Source organism: Oryctolagus cuniculus, chromosome 1, assembly GCF_964237555.1.
Source record: "Oryctolagus cuniculus chromosome 1, mOryCun1.1, whole genome shotgun sequence".
Lineage (NCBI taxonomy): Eukaryota > Metazoa > Chordata > Mammalia > Lagomorpha > Leporidae > Oryctolagus > Oryctolagus cuniculus.
In genome coordinates, this window is record NC_091432.1 from 221,353,041 (window position 1) to 221,372,189 (window position 19,149).

A 19,149-nucleotide genomic window follows, 5' to 3' on the forward strand; every position below is an offset into this window, starting at 1 on the left:
AATGGTATTATAGAGTGAACCCAAAATACATGCATTGAAGTCCTAGCTTCAGAACCTCAGAATGGCACTGCATTGGGAGAGAGGATCTCTTCAAAAATTTTGTTTTATTTTTGAAAGGAAGAACAGCAGAGTGAGAAGGAGAGAGAGAGAGAGAGAGAGAGAGAATCTTCTATCTGCTTTTTCTCTCCCAAAGTGGTCACAACAGCCAGGACTGGGCCTGGCCGAAGCCAAGAGCCAGGCAGTCCATTCTAACCTTTCACATGGGTGGCAGGGGCCCAAGTACTGGAGTCATCATCTGATGCCTTCCCAGGCACATTAGCAAGAATAGTGGGTTGGAAGCAGAGTAGGCAGGTCTTGACCCAACTCCAATATGGACTGCTGGCAATACGTGCAAGCTCTGGCTTAATCTGTGCCACAATGCCTGCTGCAGGAGACAGGATCTTTAAAGAGTTCAAATGAGATCATATAGGTAGACCCTCATCCAGTGTTACTGGCGACTTATAAGAAAGAGGGATTAGGACACAGTCACACCAGCTGACACCTTGAACTCAAACTTAGAAACTCCAGAACTGTCAGGAAATACCCCCCCCCCCCCCCCGCAGCGTATGCACCCAGCCTGCAGTACTTTGGGATGGCAACCTTTTCAAGCTAATACTAAGATGAAAGTGGAAAACCACCATTGTCCTGGACTATTTGTACAGAGTCTGCTTGTTTTCCTACACTGGCCAAGCCCAGAGATCAGATGACTTCCTGAGATTAAGTCCAGCTTCCTCTTGCTGTTGCTGCTGCCCCTGGCCGGCCAGTGTTTTCTTCTTCTTCTGACTTCCCCTCTGTGGCAGGGGCGACAAATGTTAGAGAAACAAAAGTCCAGATGCTAAGGTTGGCACTTTCACTTCCTCTTGCCCCTTAGCCCAGAACTACTTTAAAAGCAGTCATTGCTGTGGGGCATCGACTCAGCAGGAGAGAAGCTATCAGTACCTCCGAGAGTCTGCCCAGTCGGGAGTGTCCAGGGCATCATGTTTTCACACGGCCACTGCTGTTCACAGAAAATGCCAGGATGATGCCTCGCCTGCGCCTGGCTGGGACTCTGGTCCCAGCCATGGCCTTCCTTTCTTACTTGAGACCAGAAATCTGGGAGCCCTGTGTGGAGGTATGTTCTTGGGGTCCTTTCATCTCCTGTAAGCTTTTCCTTGCTTTAAAAACTCTGCTCCTTGCTCAGAACTTCCTGCTGCGAATCCTAGTTTGCTTATTATGCAAAAATGAGTTCAATTACTAAAGGACTCAAGAAACCACAGGAAGCAAATAATTCATTGTTAACAGGGCACTAACAGGCAGCCAGTGGTGTCTTTTCTCATTTAGGGCTTTTGAGGGCTATTAGGGGCTGTTGGTTAGATAGACCTGTTTAAAATCACTGTTCTGTGACCTCCTGGATATATGGCCTACAAGTAGTTTTTAAGCCACTCTAAGTCTAGCTTTCACATTTGTAAAATAATTCTAAGAGGGCTTCCTTCAGCAAAGGGTTGCAAAAATGTTGCTCCCATGTCCTTGTTTCCCACTGGTGGTTTGCATACTCAGCTTCAAGACTACGTTTGGCTCACGTCAGCCCCAGGAAGAAGATGGCATTTTCTGTCTCTCAAGAGAAAGAACTTTCTAAGTAGATTTCAGACTTTTGTATCCAGTCATATACTTTTTTCCAGAGGTTGCAAAAAAGTAGAATGAAAAAGAAAAAGAGAGAGAAAAAGGAGTAGGAGGGAAGGAGGGACAGAGGGAGGGAGGGAGTCAGTTAATGCAATGGTTTCTTTCTTCATGAACTAACAGTGAGCTGTTGGGCAACTGCATACAGGGTAAAAGAGTTCAACAGAGTTCACTTCTTACTTTCCCTTGCAGAGGCTCCACAGTCGCCTCTGAAACAGGCAGGAAAGTCGGTTAGGTTGAGGCAGGAAACAGGAGAAGCATAGCAAGTGTTCTAAGGTGAGGACATGGGAGAAAACAGTATACTTCAGAATACACCAAGAACAAATTCCTTACCAGTGTCCTCTCCCCGCCCAGCGCTACTCCTTGTCTTCCTCTCTGTGTTCCTCCTGCTCTTAGGTTACTGGGATAGGACCTTCAGTCAGGGCTTTCCTTTCATAAAATCACACCTACATTTGACTCTTCCCTTCCCCCATGCACCATGTCTGGCAGTCATCCAAACTTACAGCCCTAGCAATCTGCTGAGCTATCCTAGGATAGACCCTTGGCTACCCTGGTGGTGAAGCGTGCATGGTAGCTGCTGCCTCACTCCATTCCCTCCTCCACTTTGTGAAGAATTCTGCAACCTTTGCTTTGTTATTTATTCATTGTGATTGTTTTTTTCTGGAGGTTCAGATCTAAGAAATCATTCACTTTCAAGACTTTCAATAACTTTCCATTTAAATTAGGACAGTTTCCCAACACAAGGCCATTACACTGACTATTTTACTCTATCCAGGATTTTTTCCCCTTGATCAGTGCTGTCCAACAACAATATTACATGAGCCACATATGTAGTTTTAAACGTCCTAGTAGTCACATTAAAAATGTAAAGGAAACAAGTGGATTTAATTTTGATAATATTTTATTTAACTTAGTATAGACAAAATATTATTTCAAAATGTATCTTTTAGGATATGTGCTGCGGAAGTGAGCACTCAAAATGTATCTTTTAATATTAAGAAAATGTTTTACACTCTTGTTTGGTGCTAAATTTTGAAATTTAGTGTAAGATTTACATTTATCACACATTTCGCTATAGATTATCCACATTTCTTGTACTCAGTAACTTTGCATAGCTAGTGGCAACCAAATCAGACAGTACAGATCTATTCATTTTTATGACTCAATCATTCCTGTCATTCAGATCTGTGCTTACATGTCTCTTCCTCAAGGTTGTCTTCCCAGATTGCTCTATGGTCAACTCCCTAATCCTCCTTATTTACCTCTACTCCCCCCAAATGGCTTGTTTTTTCTAGAGCATATCATATATTTTTGTTTATGAGTTCATTGTCTTTAGCTTTGGGATAGAATCTATAAAAAAGTAGGATCATTGCTGGTTTATTTATCACTATATCCCCAATGCCTAGCACATGGCAGCTGTTCAATTTGTATGTGTTAAATGATTGAAAGCATTTCTGTAGTACAAAGACTGAAGCCGTCTAGTTACACCCTGGCTTCCCCCTGGCTTAGGTTTCACTCCTTCCACTGCTCACCAGCTATTTTGAATTAGTTTTTTGCCCTTTCCCTACTTATGCTGTTCTCTGCTCATGAAATAACCTTCTTCCTCTTTCCATGTATCTAGGCCTTAATTACCTTTCAAAACCCATTTAGAAAGCCTTTCCTGGAACAAAAAATGATCTCTATTTACTCTGAACCAGAAGAAAGTTTTCCAAGCCTGTTTTACGATCCTTTTAGACAATGCTAGTTTTCTTCCAATCTTCACTCTTATACTGGATAGGGAGTTTTTTGAAATCTGGAACCATATCATGTTTGTTTTTTATTGCCAGTGTGCTTAGCAGAAAATATGTACTATTCATATTAAAGGGAAATTCTTTCAATCAGTAACCATCAATTTTTCATTCAGTTATTCAACACCTATTTTCTGAGAATTGGCCATTTTCCAGGCCCTCTTTTGAGTGCTGGAGACAAGGTGGTAAATGAAAACATCAGAGTTTGCAATCTAGTGCAGAAGATGAACAACAGGTAGGGAACAATCACGTGGACACTGTAAAGTTGAGTAGTGCTACGTCCTGGGAAGTAAAATGAAGGAGGGCAATGGAAGAGTGCCTGGCCCTGCTTCTATTAAGTAGTATTATCTTTGAAGCACTTATGGTAGGTAAAATGTAAGTATACATAAAAATGTAGTAAGAACCTGTCTGGATGAATTCTGTGACTTTAGACATATAGGCTAATCTCAAATCCTATTTTCTAGATCTTTGTAAAAAAAGGTTTATATGAAGATTAAGTTACAGTATATAACAAAAGAAATATTCTGGCATATAGTAAAGGAATCATAATAATTAAAGTAATTAGTATTAATAGTTATTGCCCATTTACACTGAAGTTGGCTTTGAACAACTGTTTGAATACTTGTCTTATGTAATTCTTTAAACAGATTCTAATGGTTTTAGCTACAGAAAATCAAAATCACCTCACTTAAGCAAGGATTTTGTTGAAGGAAATTAGAAATTAGATGAATATTTAGAGAATAAAGCTTAGAAAGAATGTGGAAAGGATACCAGAAATCAGTGCAGGAGCCACAGCAGTATGAAATATTTGCCTTTACTAGCTTTGTTCCACCACTGGAATCCATGCATCCAAAGATTTCCCACATTTCTGTATCACTCTTCTCAGAGGTCAGTGAGCCAAGGAAGAGAATATAACTGACAAAGATTAAACAATGGCTGTGGGGAGTCCTGGAGATCTTGAATAGAAGTCTCCTCAAGGGTGTAGGCAATGGAAGGATGTATTGAGAATGTTAGGAATATTTTATTAACAGAGTTTTAAGTATGGTAAAATGAGGTTCACTGGTTTTTCTTTTTCTTTTTTTTTTTTTTTTTAAGACTTTACTTCAAAACACGCAGAAGAGCTGATATTAAGTACTTGGCTTTCAGACTAAAGAGCCTTAGCCAGTTATCACACCTGCCTGATTTCATTATTTCTTAGTAAATGTTGGCATTGTTATAGTTGGGTTAGAATATCAAGTGTGTAGTAGTGTGCTAGTTCCTGCCTAATCTAGAGTAAGATGTTTTATAAGTATTAAGCGAGTGGATGGCCTGCTGGATGGCTAGTTGGATAGATAGATGGATGAATGAAAGAAGATCCACTAGCTCTGGTGTTTGTACCAGAGGCATCTTAGTCTCTGGTATAGAGGAGAGTTGGGGAGTACAAGCAGAAAACATTGCACTTAATGTCTGATCATTCCAGGTCGTTCCCAATATTACTTACCAGTGCATGGAGAAGAATCTCTACAAAATCCCTGACAACATTCCCTTCTCAACCAAGAACCTGGATCTGAGTTTTAACCTCCTGGAGCATTTAGGCAGCCATAGCTTCTTGCATGTCTCAGAACTGCACTTTCTGGATTTATCCAGGTAATGAATCAGCTTTTGAATTCTCCAGAAGGTGAGATGTGAATTATTCTATCATTTCATTCTTGAGCCAGAGACTTTGGCTGCTGCAGTCTCATTTTCATTTACTTATTTATTCATTAAACATATATCCCATTTGCTGTGTAACCTTGGGAAAGCTACTTCTATTCCACAGGTCTCTGTTTCTCATCTGCAAAATGGCAGTTTCATAAGACAGCTAAGGCAATTCTATCTTTGGATTTTCTTTGAAGTAAAGAGAGAAATTAAGTTAAACTCTTTCACCAGCAAATATTTATTATCCATTTGATCTATATTGTATACTCTTTAAAGAAATGAAAGTACATTAATAAGTTATTTCAAGACTAGATATTTATTAACTACTTGATCAATGTTGTACACCCTGCCAAGAAACAAAAATATTTATATATTTATGTATTATACTTTATATAAAATAGTCTTATTAATAAAATGCATTTGTATATTAAAATATAGTGTTATTAATGGAGCTATAACCTATTGAAAGGGTTAATATATTAAAGTCCTTGCAAGGTGCTGGACACATAATAGACCTCTGACAAACGTTATCTAACTGTGACTTTTTAGAAGGTGAAGTTGAGATAAGGGTGGCAACATAGGACATTAGGTAATAAACTATGTGGAAACTAGAGATAACATATTGTATATTTTAGAAGAGAGGCTTTCTGTGTTGTGAAGAGTCAAGAGGACTGCTGTGTCCTGGGTGGCATTCAAACAATGTGTGGAATGCTGAAAGTGTGGTAGAGAATAGGGAACAAGGAGGAGACAAGATGTCAAGAACAAGGAACATATCTGCTCCAGGCAGTGAACTGGGCAGTGACTAAGATTTTCCTTTCTGATGCAGGAAAGTGTGTCATTCATAGGGCGGGTAAGTCATTAACACTGTTTTGGGGGAAACCAAACCCTTAAAGAGTTTTCCTTAACAGAGGCCTTGTTAAAAATTTGAACTAGATAATGGCTCATACTCTCTAAAAGGGATAAGGCAAAATGCAGAAACATTTCATATGCTTTTTATTATAAAAAGTCTTGATAAATATTTATTAGCTTATTTATTTATTTATGTGAAAGGTAGAGAGAAAACTTCTATCTGCTGATTCACCCCCCCCCCCCACATGATGTTAGGCTATGCCAAGCAGATATGAGGACACTGGCACTCAATCTGGGTCTCCCACATGAGTGACAGAGACCCAATATATTGTCCATTACCTGCTGCCTCTTGGAGTGCACAATAACACTATGATGGAATTGTAAGTGGAACTGGGACCCAAACACAGGCACCATAATATGAAATACAGGCATTTCCAGTGACATACTAATTGCTGCACCAAAAGAACACTCCTGAGTCACCTTCAGAGCAGATATTCCTATTGAAAATTAAGCATCTGATATTTTATACTCTAATTCTGATACTGAGAAAATATAACAAAGACGGAGTAGAACATTTTTAGGACAATGGTATAGAGTATAGAACTAAATGGAATCAAAAGGCCTGAAGCAAGTCTTCCTCCAAAATTTATGATCAGGTGACTTGAGACATGAGAGTTCGTCTCTCTAGTCTGAATTCTTGTGTCTGTAAAATTGATAACCCAACAGGGTTAAATGTCAGACTGAATATAAATATCATATATACATGTATGTAAGCTTTATCAAATACATTTAAGAGTATAAAATATTATAACATCCTTTTATTAGGTCCTAAATGTCTATTTTCTAGGAATTCTGTAAAGAACTGCACTGAGGTAGATAAACCAATACTCATCCCTTTTTGTAACATAAGAAGTGGTTTCTTAACACACAGTGCCCCTTAGAATTCATCTTAAATTCTACAAATACACAAGAAACTTCTCTCAGAGACCTTAAATATATGCTGAGAGAGAAATTAGCCAATATAAGATTCTGAATTCATGCAAGGACAAACAATAGCAAAATAAAAAGATCAATGTTCTGGAGCAGCAGGCTAAGCCAGAATTGGGGTGCTAGTTTGAGTCTTGGTTGCTCTGTTTCAGATTGAACCTCCTGCTAATAACTGCCTGCCTGAGATGGCAGCAAATGATGGCTCAGGTACTTAGGACCCTACCACCCATGTGGAAGATCTGGGTGGATTTCCTGGCTCCTAACTTCAGCTTGGCTCTCACTTTGTCTTGCAGTCATTTGGGTAGTGAACCAGTGAATGGAAGATTTCTTCCTCTCTGTATTTCCCTCTCTCTCTCTGTTGCTCTGCCATTCAAATTAATCAACAAATAAATCTTAAAAAAATAAAATAATAAAGTATACTTCCTTTGCCTTTTTGTGTAGTGCTCAGGTAGACAACTGTTTTTCTCAGAGTGCTTTGTGATAGAGCAGCCAGCCTTTTTCCCCTAATGTGTATGTGTATGTGTGTGTGTTTGTGTAATTTGTGTTTCAAGTGTGTGTGTGTGATCCTTTTAATAGATGAGGAAACTGAGACCTCAGGATTTTAAATGACTTATTTACATTGACATTGCTTGGTGGCAGAAGACTAGAGATTCAAGTTCGTATCTCTTTTCAAGTTAAATGATATCTTCATCTTACTATTCTACTTCTCTAAAGTGATGAGTCTCACGTAAAGACAGAGACACAGCAAGACCTTTCCTTTCTTGCCGAATATATAGATAGCAATATTTATGTAAGATTATGGGATATACAATCATGTAACTAAAAGAAAGAACTTGAGAAATAATCATGTTCAGCTGCCTCACTTAGAAATGAGATAACTGAAATCAAAAGAGAAAAAACTGGTTCCCAAGATCATGTGTGAGAAAGGACTGTAGAGACACCAACACCCAGTGTTTTGCTCCTTCTTCCTTTGGTCTTACTACTGCTCCCATTAAACTCTGCCCACTTACCAATAAATAACAAAAGCTTGGCCAAAAGGATTTTACTAACCGTGTGCCTCCTGAAAAGAAAAGGACAGATTAAAAACATTGTGAGTGTAAATCAGGTTGTATTAGGAAAGGACTCATTTGAAAATTGTGATGGCCATGCACCTACAAGGCTAACAGGAGTTTTCCTGTAAAATTGCTGCTTGTTGACTGCATAAAAGTCCTATCTGTAGCAAATCTCCATGAATATAGTATGTCACAAGGCTTCCATTTCTCTTGAAACAATTTATCTGGCCTGTAATCCTCTGCTTTGTTTGTAAATGTCTTTTCTCTGCAACTCCTTCTTATACCTCTCTAATTCCCTCTTTTGCCTCAAGCTTAAGAAGCTGTTTCTCATGGGTCTGGTATGTATTAGTTTATTTTTATTACTAAAATGGAATACCTGAGTATAAGGAAAGGAAGTTCATTGCAGCTCATGGATTTTGAGGTTCACAGTCCAAGGTTGGTTGCATCCCATTTGTTTGGCCTCTGGTGATGACATGCTTACTAGGCAAGGTGTTGAAATGGCACAGGGCATCACATAGCAAGATACAGGGAGTATGCATATCTTTCCATATATATGTGCTTTCTTTTCAAGGCATCAAAATTCAATCATGGGAGTCTGAATCTAATGGCCTAATCCAACCTAATCAGTTGTAAAAGCCCCTGCCTTTAAACACTATAATTAGACTAAGTTTCTACTTGCTTAGTACCATTAACATATGACTTTGGAAACTAAATTCCTAAGTCTGGAGAGACAAATATTCACATCACACCACAGCACTCTACATACCATGGTTGCTGTCTATTTTAGTTTTTTTTTATCTGCTGTTCACTTAACCTCCTTTTCTAATTACCGCCTACTGACCTTTCAAATTTTAATTTCAGCATTCTCAGGGAAGCCTGCTTTAGATCAGTTCCCCTGATGCAAATTCTCATGACACACTTTCCTTTTCTTCCATGAAACTCACAGCTATCACCTGTCACTAACATTTTCAAACACCTGGCTCTCAAATATGCACTTTTTATAAACATTAAGGGTATCTGTGAAACTTATGTGTAATTTTTTATATCTTTGAAATTGACATTCATCAGTGATTTGGCTAGCAACTAACATCCATCATATCATCTGTACCAGTCAGGTGTATGACCATATTTATGTGTGCCGTGGTATGGCTAAATTTGTTTCAGGGCTATTATATATTCTATCAACCACAAAATTTTGATGTGCTTTATTATTGATCTTTAGTTGATTGCCTTCTAATGGACTTTCTGCCTCTACTTCTCACGTTATCTAGTGTGAATAATAAAGCATTCATCATTCTGATCAACATGATAATACTGAATCTGTAAGGCTTCTTAGTTGCTCTTAGCTTTATCTTCTTCCCTACTTCATCTCTTTGCCTATGTGAATCCTAAGGAACACTGTATCCATGGAAAGAGCTGAATGACTAACTTTATTATTGCATTTTGGATTTTTAGTCAACAGAAATATTATATACTATGTATCTCTTTTCCTTGCAGGTGTAAAATTCATACAATTGAAGATGATGCATACCAAGGCCTAAAGAATCTCTCTACCTTGATATTGACAGGAAACCCTATCCAAAGCTTATCCCCACAAGCTTTTTCTGGACTATCAAATTTGCAGAAACTAGTGGCTGTGGAGACACACCTGACCTCTCTAGGGGACTTCCCTATTGGACATCTCAAAACCTTGAAGGAGCTTAATGTGGCCCATAATCTTATCCATTCCTTCAGTATTCCTGACTATTTTTCTAACCTGTCTAGCCTTGAGCACCTGGACCTTTCAAATAACAAGATTCAAAATATTTATCATAAAGACTTGCGTGTTCTACATCAAATGCCCCTAGGCACACTCTCTTTAGACCTGTCTTTGAACCCTATAGATTTTATCCAACCCGGTGCCTTTGAAGCAATTAGACTCCACGAACTGATTTTGAAAAGTAATTTTAAAAGTACAAATATAATGAAGATCTGTATTCAAGGGCTGAGTGGTTTAAAAGTTCACCGGTTGGTTTTGGGAGAATTTAAAAATGAAAGAAACATGAAAAATTTTGATAAATCTGCCCTGGAGGGACTTTGCAATTTGGCTATTGAAGAATTCCGATTAGCATACATAGATGACCTCGAAGGCAATATTACTGACTTATTTGATTGTTTGGGAAATGTTTCTGTAATGGCTCTGGTGCATATGTATATAGACAACCAAGAAATTTTTCCTAAAGATTTCAGCTGGAAATCATTAGAATTTATTAACTGTGAATTTAGTGAAAATATTTTCTTCTTGAAGCTCTCATCTCTCAGAAGACTTATTTTCACTGCCAACAAAGGTGTGAGAACTTTTCCAGAACTTAACACACCAAGCCTTGAGTTTCTAGATATCAGCAATAATGGTTTGAGTCTCCAAAGCTGCTGTTCTGTGAATAGTTTGAGACTGACCCAACTCAAGCATTTAAATCTGAGCTTCAATGGTGTTATTACCATGACATCAAACTTTGTGGGCTTAGAACAACTGGAACATCTGTATTTCCAACATTCCAATTTGAGAAACATCAATGAATTTTCAATATTCTTATCACTCAACAACCTCCTTTACCTTGACATTTCCTATACTCACATCCGAGTTGCCTTCCGTGGCATCTTTGATGGTTTATACAGTCTCCGAGTCTTAAAAATGGCTGGAAATGCTTTCCAGGACAACAGGCTTCTGAATATCTTCACAGAGATGACTAGCTTGACCACCCTGGACCTTTCTTCATGTCAACTAGAACAGGTGTACCAGGGAGCATTTGAGTCACTCCCCAGACTGGAGTCACTAAATATGAGTCACAACAACCTGTTGGTATTGGATACACTCACTTATAAATGTCTCTACTCCCTCCAGGTTCTGGATTTAAGTTTCAATCACATAGGAAATATTACAGAGCCAGGGCAGCAGCATTTTCCAAGTAATCTAACTTTATTACATCTTACTAAGAATGCCTTTGTTTGTGATTGTGAACATCAGATTTTCATGCAGTGGATCAAAGACCAGAGGAGGCTGTTGGTGGAAGTTGAACAAATGGTGTGCATCACACCTCCAAATATGCCTGTGCTGAGTTTTACAAATGCCACCTGTCAGATAAGCAAGACCATCATTAGCGTGTCAGTATTCAGTGTGCTTGTGGTATCTTTTGCTGTAGTTCTGGTTTATAAGTTCTATTTTCCTTTGATGCTTCTAGTTGGCCGAAGAAAGTATGGTAGGGGTGAAAGCGTCTATGATGCCTTTGTTATCTACTCAAGCCAGGATGAGGACTGGGTGAGAAATGAGTTAGTAAAGAACTTAGAAGAAGGAGTGCCTCCCTTTCGGCTCTGCCTTCACTATAGAGACTTTATTCCTGGTGTGGCCATCGCTGCCAACATCATCCAGGAAGGTTTCCACAAGAGCCGGAAGGTTATTGTTGTAGTGTCCCAGCACTTCATCCAGAGCCGCTGGTGTATCTTTGAATATGAGATTGCTCAGACCTGGCAGTTTTTGAGCAGCCATGCGGGTATCATTTTCATTGTCCTGCAAAAGGTGGAGAAGTCCCTACTCCGGCAGCGGGTGGAGCTGTATCGCCTTCTCAGCAGGAACACTTACTTGGAGTGGGAAGATACTGTCCTGGGGCGGCATATCTTCTGGAGACGGCTCAGAAAAGCCCTACTGGATGGAAAAACACTGAGTCCAGAGGGAATGGCAAGGGCAGAAAACAACCAACAAGAAGCAATGACTTTGATCTGAGGAGGAAAATACTCCTGAGGGGCTTCCTGCCCGGCTGAACCCAAGACTTTTTCAATTAACAAGTATCAAATGCTGCAAAATGCCAGGCATTATGCTAAAGGCAAGTGATTCAATAGTGAACAAAATACATAGGATTGCGAGTCTCATGAACTTTACAAGGCTGAGGGAATAAAAACTGTGTTAAAATTCAGAAAGTCAATTCAATTTTTACCCCATCAAGTTGAATTAGAACAAAAAGAATGAACCTCAATAGGGATAGAAAGGGACATTGTCCTCCTCAATCTTTCAGGTGGTAATTACGTTATTACATTTAAGCCATTTTAAAAACAGTTGTGGTTGTTTCAACTGAACTTGGTATTTACTCACTTTTCCCTTTTTTATACTGAATACAATTTAGATTCCACTTGATGACTCAGAAAGTTTTGGATTCAGAATTCCCTTTGTATTTTAAATTAATTTCCTTACAAAGGCTATAGTCTTGTAACTAATTCCTGAGGAAATCTGAGTAATACAAGCTGGTTGTTCCTTAGCAAGTTCTATTTATTAACTAAGAATTCTTGACATATGTCTAATAAATATCAGTTTTAATTTTTTATATCTTATTTGTAATCCCACATCATAAATAAGTTTATTAGAAACATACTGGAAATATCCATATTCAACCACTATTTTTCAAGGAAATACTAAAAATAACTGTCACTTTGTAACTTGATATCATTTTAAAGTTCTCACCTACTAAGTTATGATTATCATGGAGGCAATATTAAAGGAATGTGTTTGAAAGAGGCATCTTATTAATAAGGGAGGGGATATAGTCCAACTTCCTGATCTCACAGAGAGCAATTTGCTCTAGATGTAGATATGACTTTAGGTCACCTCTTCCTGCTGATTCCAAACACATTTGAGCTGATACTGTGGCAGTGACCCCTGAAATGAGTTTCAGCAGAAATTTCTTCTTAGACCAGGTGGTGTTTCATGGGTCTCTCCCTTGACCTTCCCCATTGGTGGGAGATCTGCTTATGAAATGATTCAAGGTGGGGAGTACACACTGCTGTTTCCTGTTGGACATCCGCCTCTGACCACATTTAAGAAAGAAAGGATTTCACTGAGCAAACAATGTAGACACAGTTGATCACACTCCTGTTTAGGTAAGCTCCCAGAAAACTCCATTCATTCAGCTTCATCAAAACAGTATATTCAAAGAAAGCAAAGAACATATCATTAGGGAAGTTTTATATCAAAACCACAAGGAGATGTTCCCTCATACCAGTTAGAAAAGCTATTAATTTAAGAAAAAAAAAAAAGGCTGTCAAAGATGTGAAGAATTTGACACCCTTCTACAGCCATTATGTAAATAGATATGGGGGACTCTCAAAAATTAAAAATAGAACCATCATATAATCCAGCAATCCCACTTCGAGGTACATGTCCATATTTCCATGTTCATTGCAGTAATGTTCACAACAGCAAAGTTAGGGAAAGAACCTAAATGTCTATAAGAAGATAAATGGGTAAAGAAAACATAATCTATATGTGTATATTAGAATATTATTCAGGCTTTAAAATGAAGGAAATTCCACCATTTGTGAAAGTGATATCCATTATGTTAAATAAGATATGCTGGTCATAGAAAGACTAATACTGTCTGCTTCCACAGGAAATTCTAGAATAGCCAAACTTATACAAGCAGAGAATGTAGCTGTGGTTCCTAGGGGCCAGAAGTGGGGGAAACGGAGAAATAGGCAATCGTTAATTTTTTATGAAGTTGAAGCTGTGAAAGATGAATCGGTCCTCAAGATCTGTTGTTTATCATAAAGCTTAAAAAGAATAATACTGTCTTATTCGCCTAAAACTTTGTTAAGAATGTAAATCTCACGTTAACTGTACTTAACACACATACATATATATACAAGGGACTCAAGCAAACTTTTGGGATGATAGGTATATCTATTGCCTTCATTGTGGGTAATAGTTTCAGAGGTATATGAATATGCCCAAACTTATCAATTGGATACATTAAATACATTTATGTCAAGTTTTATTGTATATCAATTATAAAACAATGAACTTGTAAAAAGGAAAAGAGAAGAAAATCCAGGTGTCAAAACTGGAAATACAACTACGTGCAGGACTACATTTGTGTATTATTTGCTTTGAGCATTTTTAGGGTAGCTGTACATACCTGCATGTGTGTATATGTCTCATCTATACACTACATGCTAGTGGAAATGGAAGAAGTATTTGCACATGCCCATGTGTTCATGTAGCTGTTAGTGTATATGCAAATTTGCATCTGCAATCATAGGTATGTGGGAAAGACTATAATTATATTCCCTGGAGAATATGTGAATTTAAGGTGGACATCTATGGCTGCTTGAAACATGTTTTCCACTCTTCTGTTTGTGCATGTTTGTTTATCTACAAATGTCTATGTAAGTTTCAGAGAATGCTGGAGATCATGTGATTTTGTGTATGCACATGCCATATGTGAATGTACTTGTATTCATGATGTAATATACACTCTATGTATGTGTTTTAGTTAAAGCAACTATACAAGGATCCTCAACAGAATAACAAATTCAACTAGAATTTTGCCTATATAAAGTAAGCTGACATTGGTCTCCTTCTCATCAGTGGCCTCCCAGATAAGAATTCTGGAAATCTTAGATTAAGTGAATACGAAGGGAAAACAATGCTGCAAATAGAAATAGAAGGGGAAGAAAGAAAAATCAGGCTAGGATGGGGTCTTTGCAATCATTTAAACCCTGTGAGTGAAAGAGGGAGAACTCATAGAATATAGAGAAAGTGATATTAATTAGAACACATTATTCCTGTGATAACCCAAATCCTGGGACGTATTTACACCGTTATAACCATGGATGAATTAGCAGATAAAGAATTACTTTCCCCATTGTACTGATGTTAAACCTGAGATTCAATGAAACTCATTTATTGCCAATAGACCACAGAGTAAGCAAGTGGCAAGTGTTGAACCTGGGCCTCCAGCCTATTCAGGGAAGCTCATTTTCTACTACACTCCATTGCTTCATGCTTAAATTTGGCAAAATGAGAAGTGAAACCTCTGTGGTTCTCTTTGTGGCTGGCACTAGTCAAGGGCTCTTCAACTGAAACCATGAATCATCAAGCAAATGCAAATGCAAATGTATATATCTATATATTATATATGCTGAATGATTCATTTATAACACATCTCTTACCATAAAAGACTTATGGGAACTTTAAACAAAGCATACATAGACAACAGGGTTAATCAATTAGCAGTAGAAAGTCTGGACAATTAACCAAAAAGAGGAAAGAAAGGTACTGGAAGTAAGCTTGAGCATAATCTTTTTCCGCTAGCTCCATGATGAGTAGTGCGGTATCTTGGGAAAGCCAAAAACTAAGATTTGTTGTTTACCAGCTGCATGCCTTGAGCTTTGCTTATTTGAGAGTGTAAAACAGTAATAGGAATGTTGTTTAAAATAATATGCATTCAACACAAAGGTGTGAGTACTCTTTTGGGGCTTTAGGAAAGGGATACAACGGGGAGTATTGCATGATCTACAAAGCAGCATCATGGTAATTGCTGTTTTCCCCAATATATGGGACCACAAAAGATACTATAATTGTAATTAGATAGTTTCTTTCTGACTCAACCTTTACCCCTGGCATTGTCAGACCAAAAATCTCTTCTAGACTCTGTTGCCATTCTAGAAACCAACAGTAGAGTTTTGTGTGATAACCTGAGAATTCTGGGAGGGGTGGGAGCACATCTGCTTTTATCCTACACCTCTCTAGCACTGAGCATGATGACTGGCAAAGAATCCACAGGCAACGTTGTTTTTGGAAGAATTGCTGAATGAGCAAAGCATTGTCTCTATTGGTGATGTTGTCCTTTGTGCTTCCCAGTTAAGGACCCCATTCTCAGGCCACTCTAGATTGCCAGCGCTGTCTCCTACTGTTGCTGTTGTCTGTTTCAATATTCTCAGCCACTTTCCTAATAATGCTTCCCCTCACTGGCTATTAAGGTCTTATTTTACTGCCTTACATATGATTTCTAATTTAAATTCTCAGACTATCCCTACACATTAGGAAACCAAGGCTGTAAGAATTTCAGTAACCTATCCCAAATCAATCAAATGGTAAATAGCCACCTATATGAGATGATTTCTCTAATGCCTTCCTCTTATTTCATATGTGATGTAAGTGCTGCTGCTCTTTATTTTTGTCTTCTCATTGCTATGGCCAGGGCTCAGAACTAGAAGCCAGATATAAAGACTGAAGCAAGGATGACTGTTGGGAGGTGGCAGCCAAGATGTTGTTTAAGATGTTATTCTAGCAGCTAAGATGTTGTTTAAGACCCCCGTGGTCCATGTTGGAATACCTGGCTTTGATCCCTGGTTCCAGCTTCCTGCTAATGCTGGCCCTAGGAGACACTGGTGATGGCCCAAGCGATTAGATTTCTTTCACCCACATAGGACATCAGGGTTGAATCCTTGGCTTCAAGTTTCAGTTTTGCCCAGTCTTCGACATTGTGGAAATTTGGGAAGTGAATCAGTAGATGGGGATTTTCTCTCTCTCTATCTCTGTGTGTGTGTGTGTGTCTCTGTCTCTCTCCATCTTCCTCAGGAAAGAGGAAGGAAGGAAGGAAGGAAGGAAGGAAGGAAGGAAGGAAGGAAGGAAGGAGGGAGGGAGGGAGGGAGGGAGGGAGGGAGGAAAAAAAGAAAGGAAGGAAGAAAGAACTATTTTTAATGATTGGCATTGGACTAAAGGATGAACTGTGTAAAACACCAAGCATGGCTTGAAATAAATTATTTACTCTAAGAATGATAGATTAAGTTGCTCCAACTTCAAATCTCTTTTCTGATAGAACAAATTATTTTCCACAGGCTCCAAGGGCACACATGCAAATGGACCCTATTTGACCCATCCTAATTATTTCCTCATAGGTCCAGCTATTTCTACATTTATAACAGTTATCTAACATCCTTTACTCAGGGATTTCTTCTGCTGCATAGTTTTAAATGAGGTGTTTCTTTCAATGACTTCATCAAATGACAAGTATGTGTCATTGCAATCAACTCAGTGAGGAGGTTAAGCTGATACTATCTGAGTATGTAAATTCTCAATGCATCTTAATAGAGGATTTAAGTCCGACTGTTTGGATAAGGAACAGGATAACATGTCCCTTGGAAACCATTACTCTCCCTTATTTTAACTTGGATAGATGAACAAACCCAAATAACAGAACTTTAGATTTATAATTCGACCATAATGCCTGGAACACTAACAATCTATTTCACTAATTGAAGAAGAAAGTAGAAGTCTTGATAAGCGTGAGAAGAGTGCCTTGAAAGTTTAACTTCAATATTTCTATGAGGGACTATTTTAGTCATAGTTACTAAGTATAGAGAGTGTAAATAAAAATTCTATATAGACTTCCTTTGTGTAGGCGCCAGTGTAGCAAATAAATACAGTGGACTTGAATTTGAATCCTGGTTCTACCACATCCTCACAATGTAATTTCACATGAGTTTCTAAATCACTCTAATTTTAGTTTGTATTTCTGAATTGTTAGTGCCATTCTATGTGTTACTATTGGTCTATTATAAAGATAACATAGAAAGTGGAGGGAAGTGAAATTCAACTATTTGAAGAGGCTTTGTTGAGAACAGATAAGACCCAAACCTTGTATGCCAGATCCTGGGAATTTCTAAGACTGGAGGTTTCACACTGATAGACAAATTCAAGTCTCAGCAATTAGGAAAGGAGAATGGAAGGACAAGGCAGCTTCTGGGATCTGAAAGACACACTGAATTACCACCTGCTGCTTCCAGAAATTCCACAGGTGCAGAAGCCTTACCTTGCTCATTTATAATGGAACACAATGCTGTTGCAGTGAACAGTGAACTGCTAGGGAGGGTGGAAACTTTCCAGTTGGTTGGAATATGATCACACACTCTGGGTTTCCAGTAGAGTGATCCCTGAACTTTTCAGCTCAAAGCAAAACCTGCGGAGTAAGTGATTGATCAAAAGGAACTAAGTACATTGAGCACCCCATGTGTTCATTTGATTGCTGCCACAGCCACCCTGAGAGTTAGGGGCCACTCTTCATTTTAGCAATGAGGAATGGATGCACACATAGGATGAGAAACTCACCCTAGGTCACAAAGCTTATGTGTATTAGTGACAATAATAATGAAATTCCGTTAAGCTTTTGCTATGTGACTGAGGCTGTTTGTGTATTAATGCATCTGATAACAATCAAATGTATTAATACATGTTAACATGATCTCTGATGATGTATGTACTGATAATTTTCACATTTCACAGATGAAGAAATTACCATGCAAAGACTGAATTGTCTAATAGGAAGGGGCAGCATCAGGATGTGTCCACAAATTAGCCTTGATCCTCAGTTGCAGTCTTTCTACCAAGTAACTGTTTGCCACAGCATCCTGGCCTATTCTGCCTGGGGTAGTCAGAGAAGTGACTGGAGAATAATCAAGGCAAGGTCAGTAACTCCCATGCTATCTAGAAATGGAAAGTTTAAACAGCAGAGTCTGCAACTCTCCTTGATTTCTACAGAAATAGAGATGATCCCTCCTGTGATAGGCTAAGTGACAATTCTGAGTGTAAATGTGCTTTTTGGCACAGATTGTCCTGTCCTAATGGTCTTGATTATAATTATAAAATAATGGGTTTCTGAAAGGCTGCAAGCAGTTCTGGGAATGGAAAGAAGTGTTTAGAAACAACATGATGTTTATGTGAGAAACGTTTTGTTGAAAATTAAACCCACATTTAGGAGAAAAGATTGTGTTGTATGCTCCTAAGAAACTATTTCACCATGTAATTAAATCAAAACCAGTCAGTTGCCAATTTGAATTCTGCCTCACACCAACAACACTCAATCTCCCATGAGTCAAGCAAGACAGAACTGACCGAAAACAAGCCAACTTGAGGCCTATCAGTGGCTTCTCCTGATCCCTATTCCTCCATTTTCCTATGGTCCACCTCTGAGATGTCCAGGCATGACCCATCTTGTTCCTGGGATTCTGCCTTATCTTTCTCTTTAGACCCTTTCTTGAAGGTCAGCCCACTTCCATTGAAAGGAATAAACACTCTTTTCTATTTAAAGGTTTTCCTGAAAGGCAGTATATTGAATTGAGGAGGGGAAATAAATATTATGTCACATTGTCTCTGATTTCATTTCTCAGAAGAGTACCAAAAGTCTCTCTTCAAATGTTTGAAAAGTCTTTTCTGTTCTGAGATCTTGAAGTCAGGTTAAAATGCTCAATCTGATTTTTTTCCCTTGTGTTTCTGGGTCACTGGGACACTCCCTCTT

General features: G+C 38.5%; 1 protein-coding gene across 3 annotated transcripts; it reads left to right on the forward strand.

The window, feature by feature from the left end:
- Positions 1–754: 754 nt before the first annotated feature.
- TLR4 (toll like receptor 4) lies at positions 755–14,422 on the forward strand. 3 transcript variants are annotated; one of them, XM_008273277.4, is made up of 3 exons: positions 755–1,150; positions 4,942–5,139; positions 9,545–14,422. In XM_008273277.4, exons 2-3 carry the CDS (start codon positions 5,075–5,077, stop codon positions 11,802–11,804), a joined length of 2,325 nt encoding a protein of 774 aa, XP_008271499.2. In that variant the 5' UTR covers positions 755–1,150; positions 4,942–5,074; the 3' UTR covers positions 11,805–14,422.
- Positions 14,423–19,149: the final 4,727 nt, after the last annotated feature.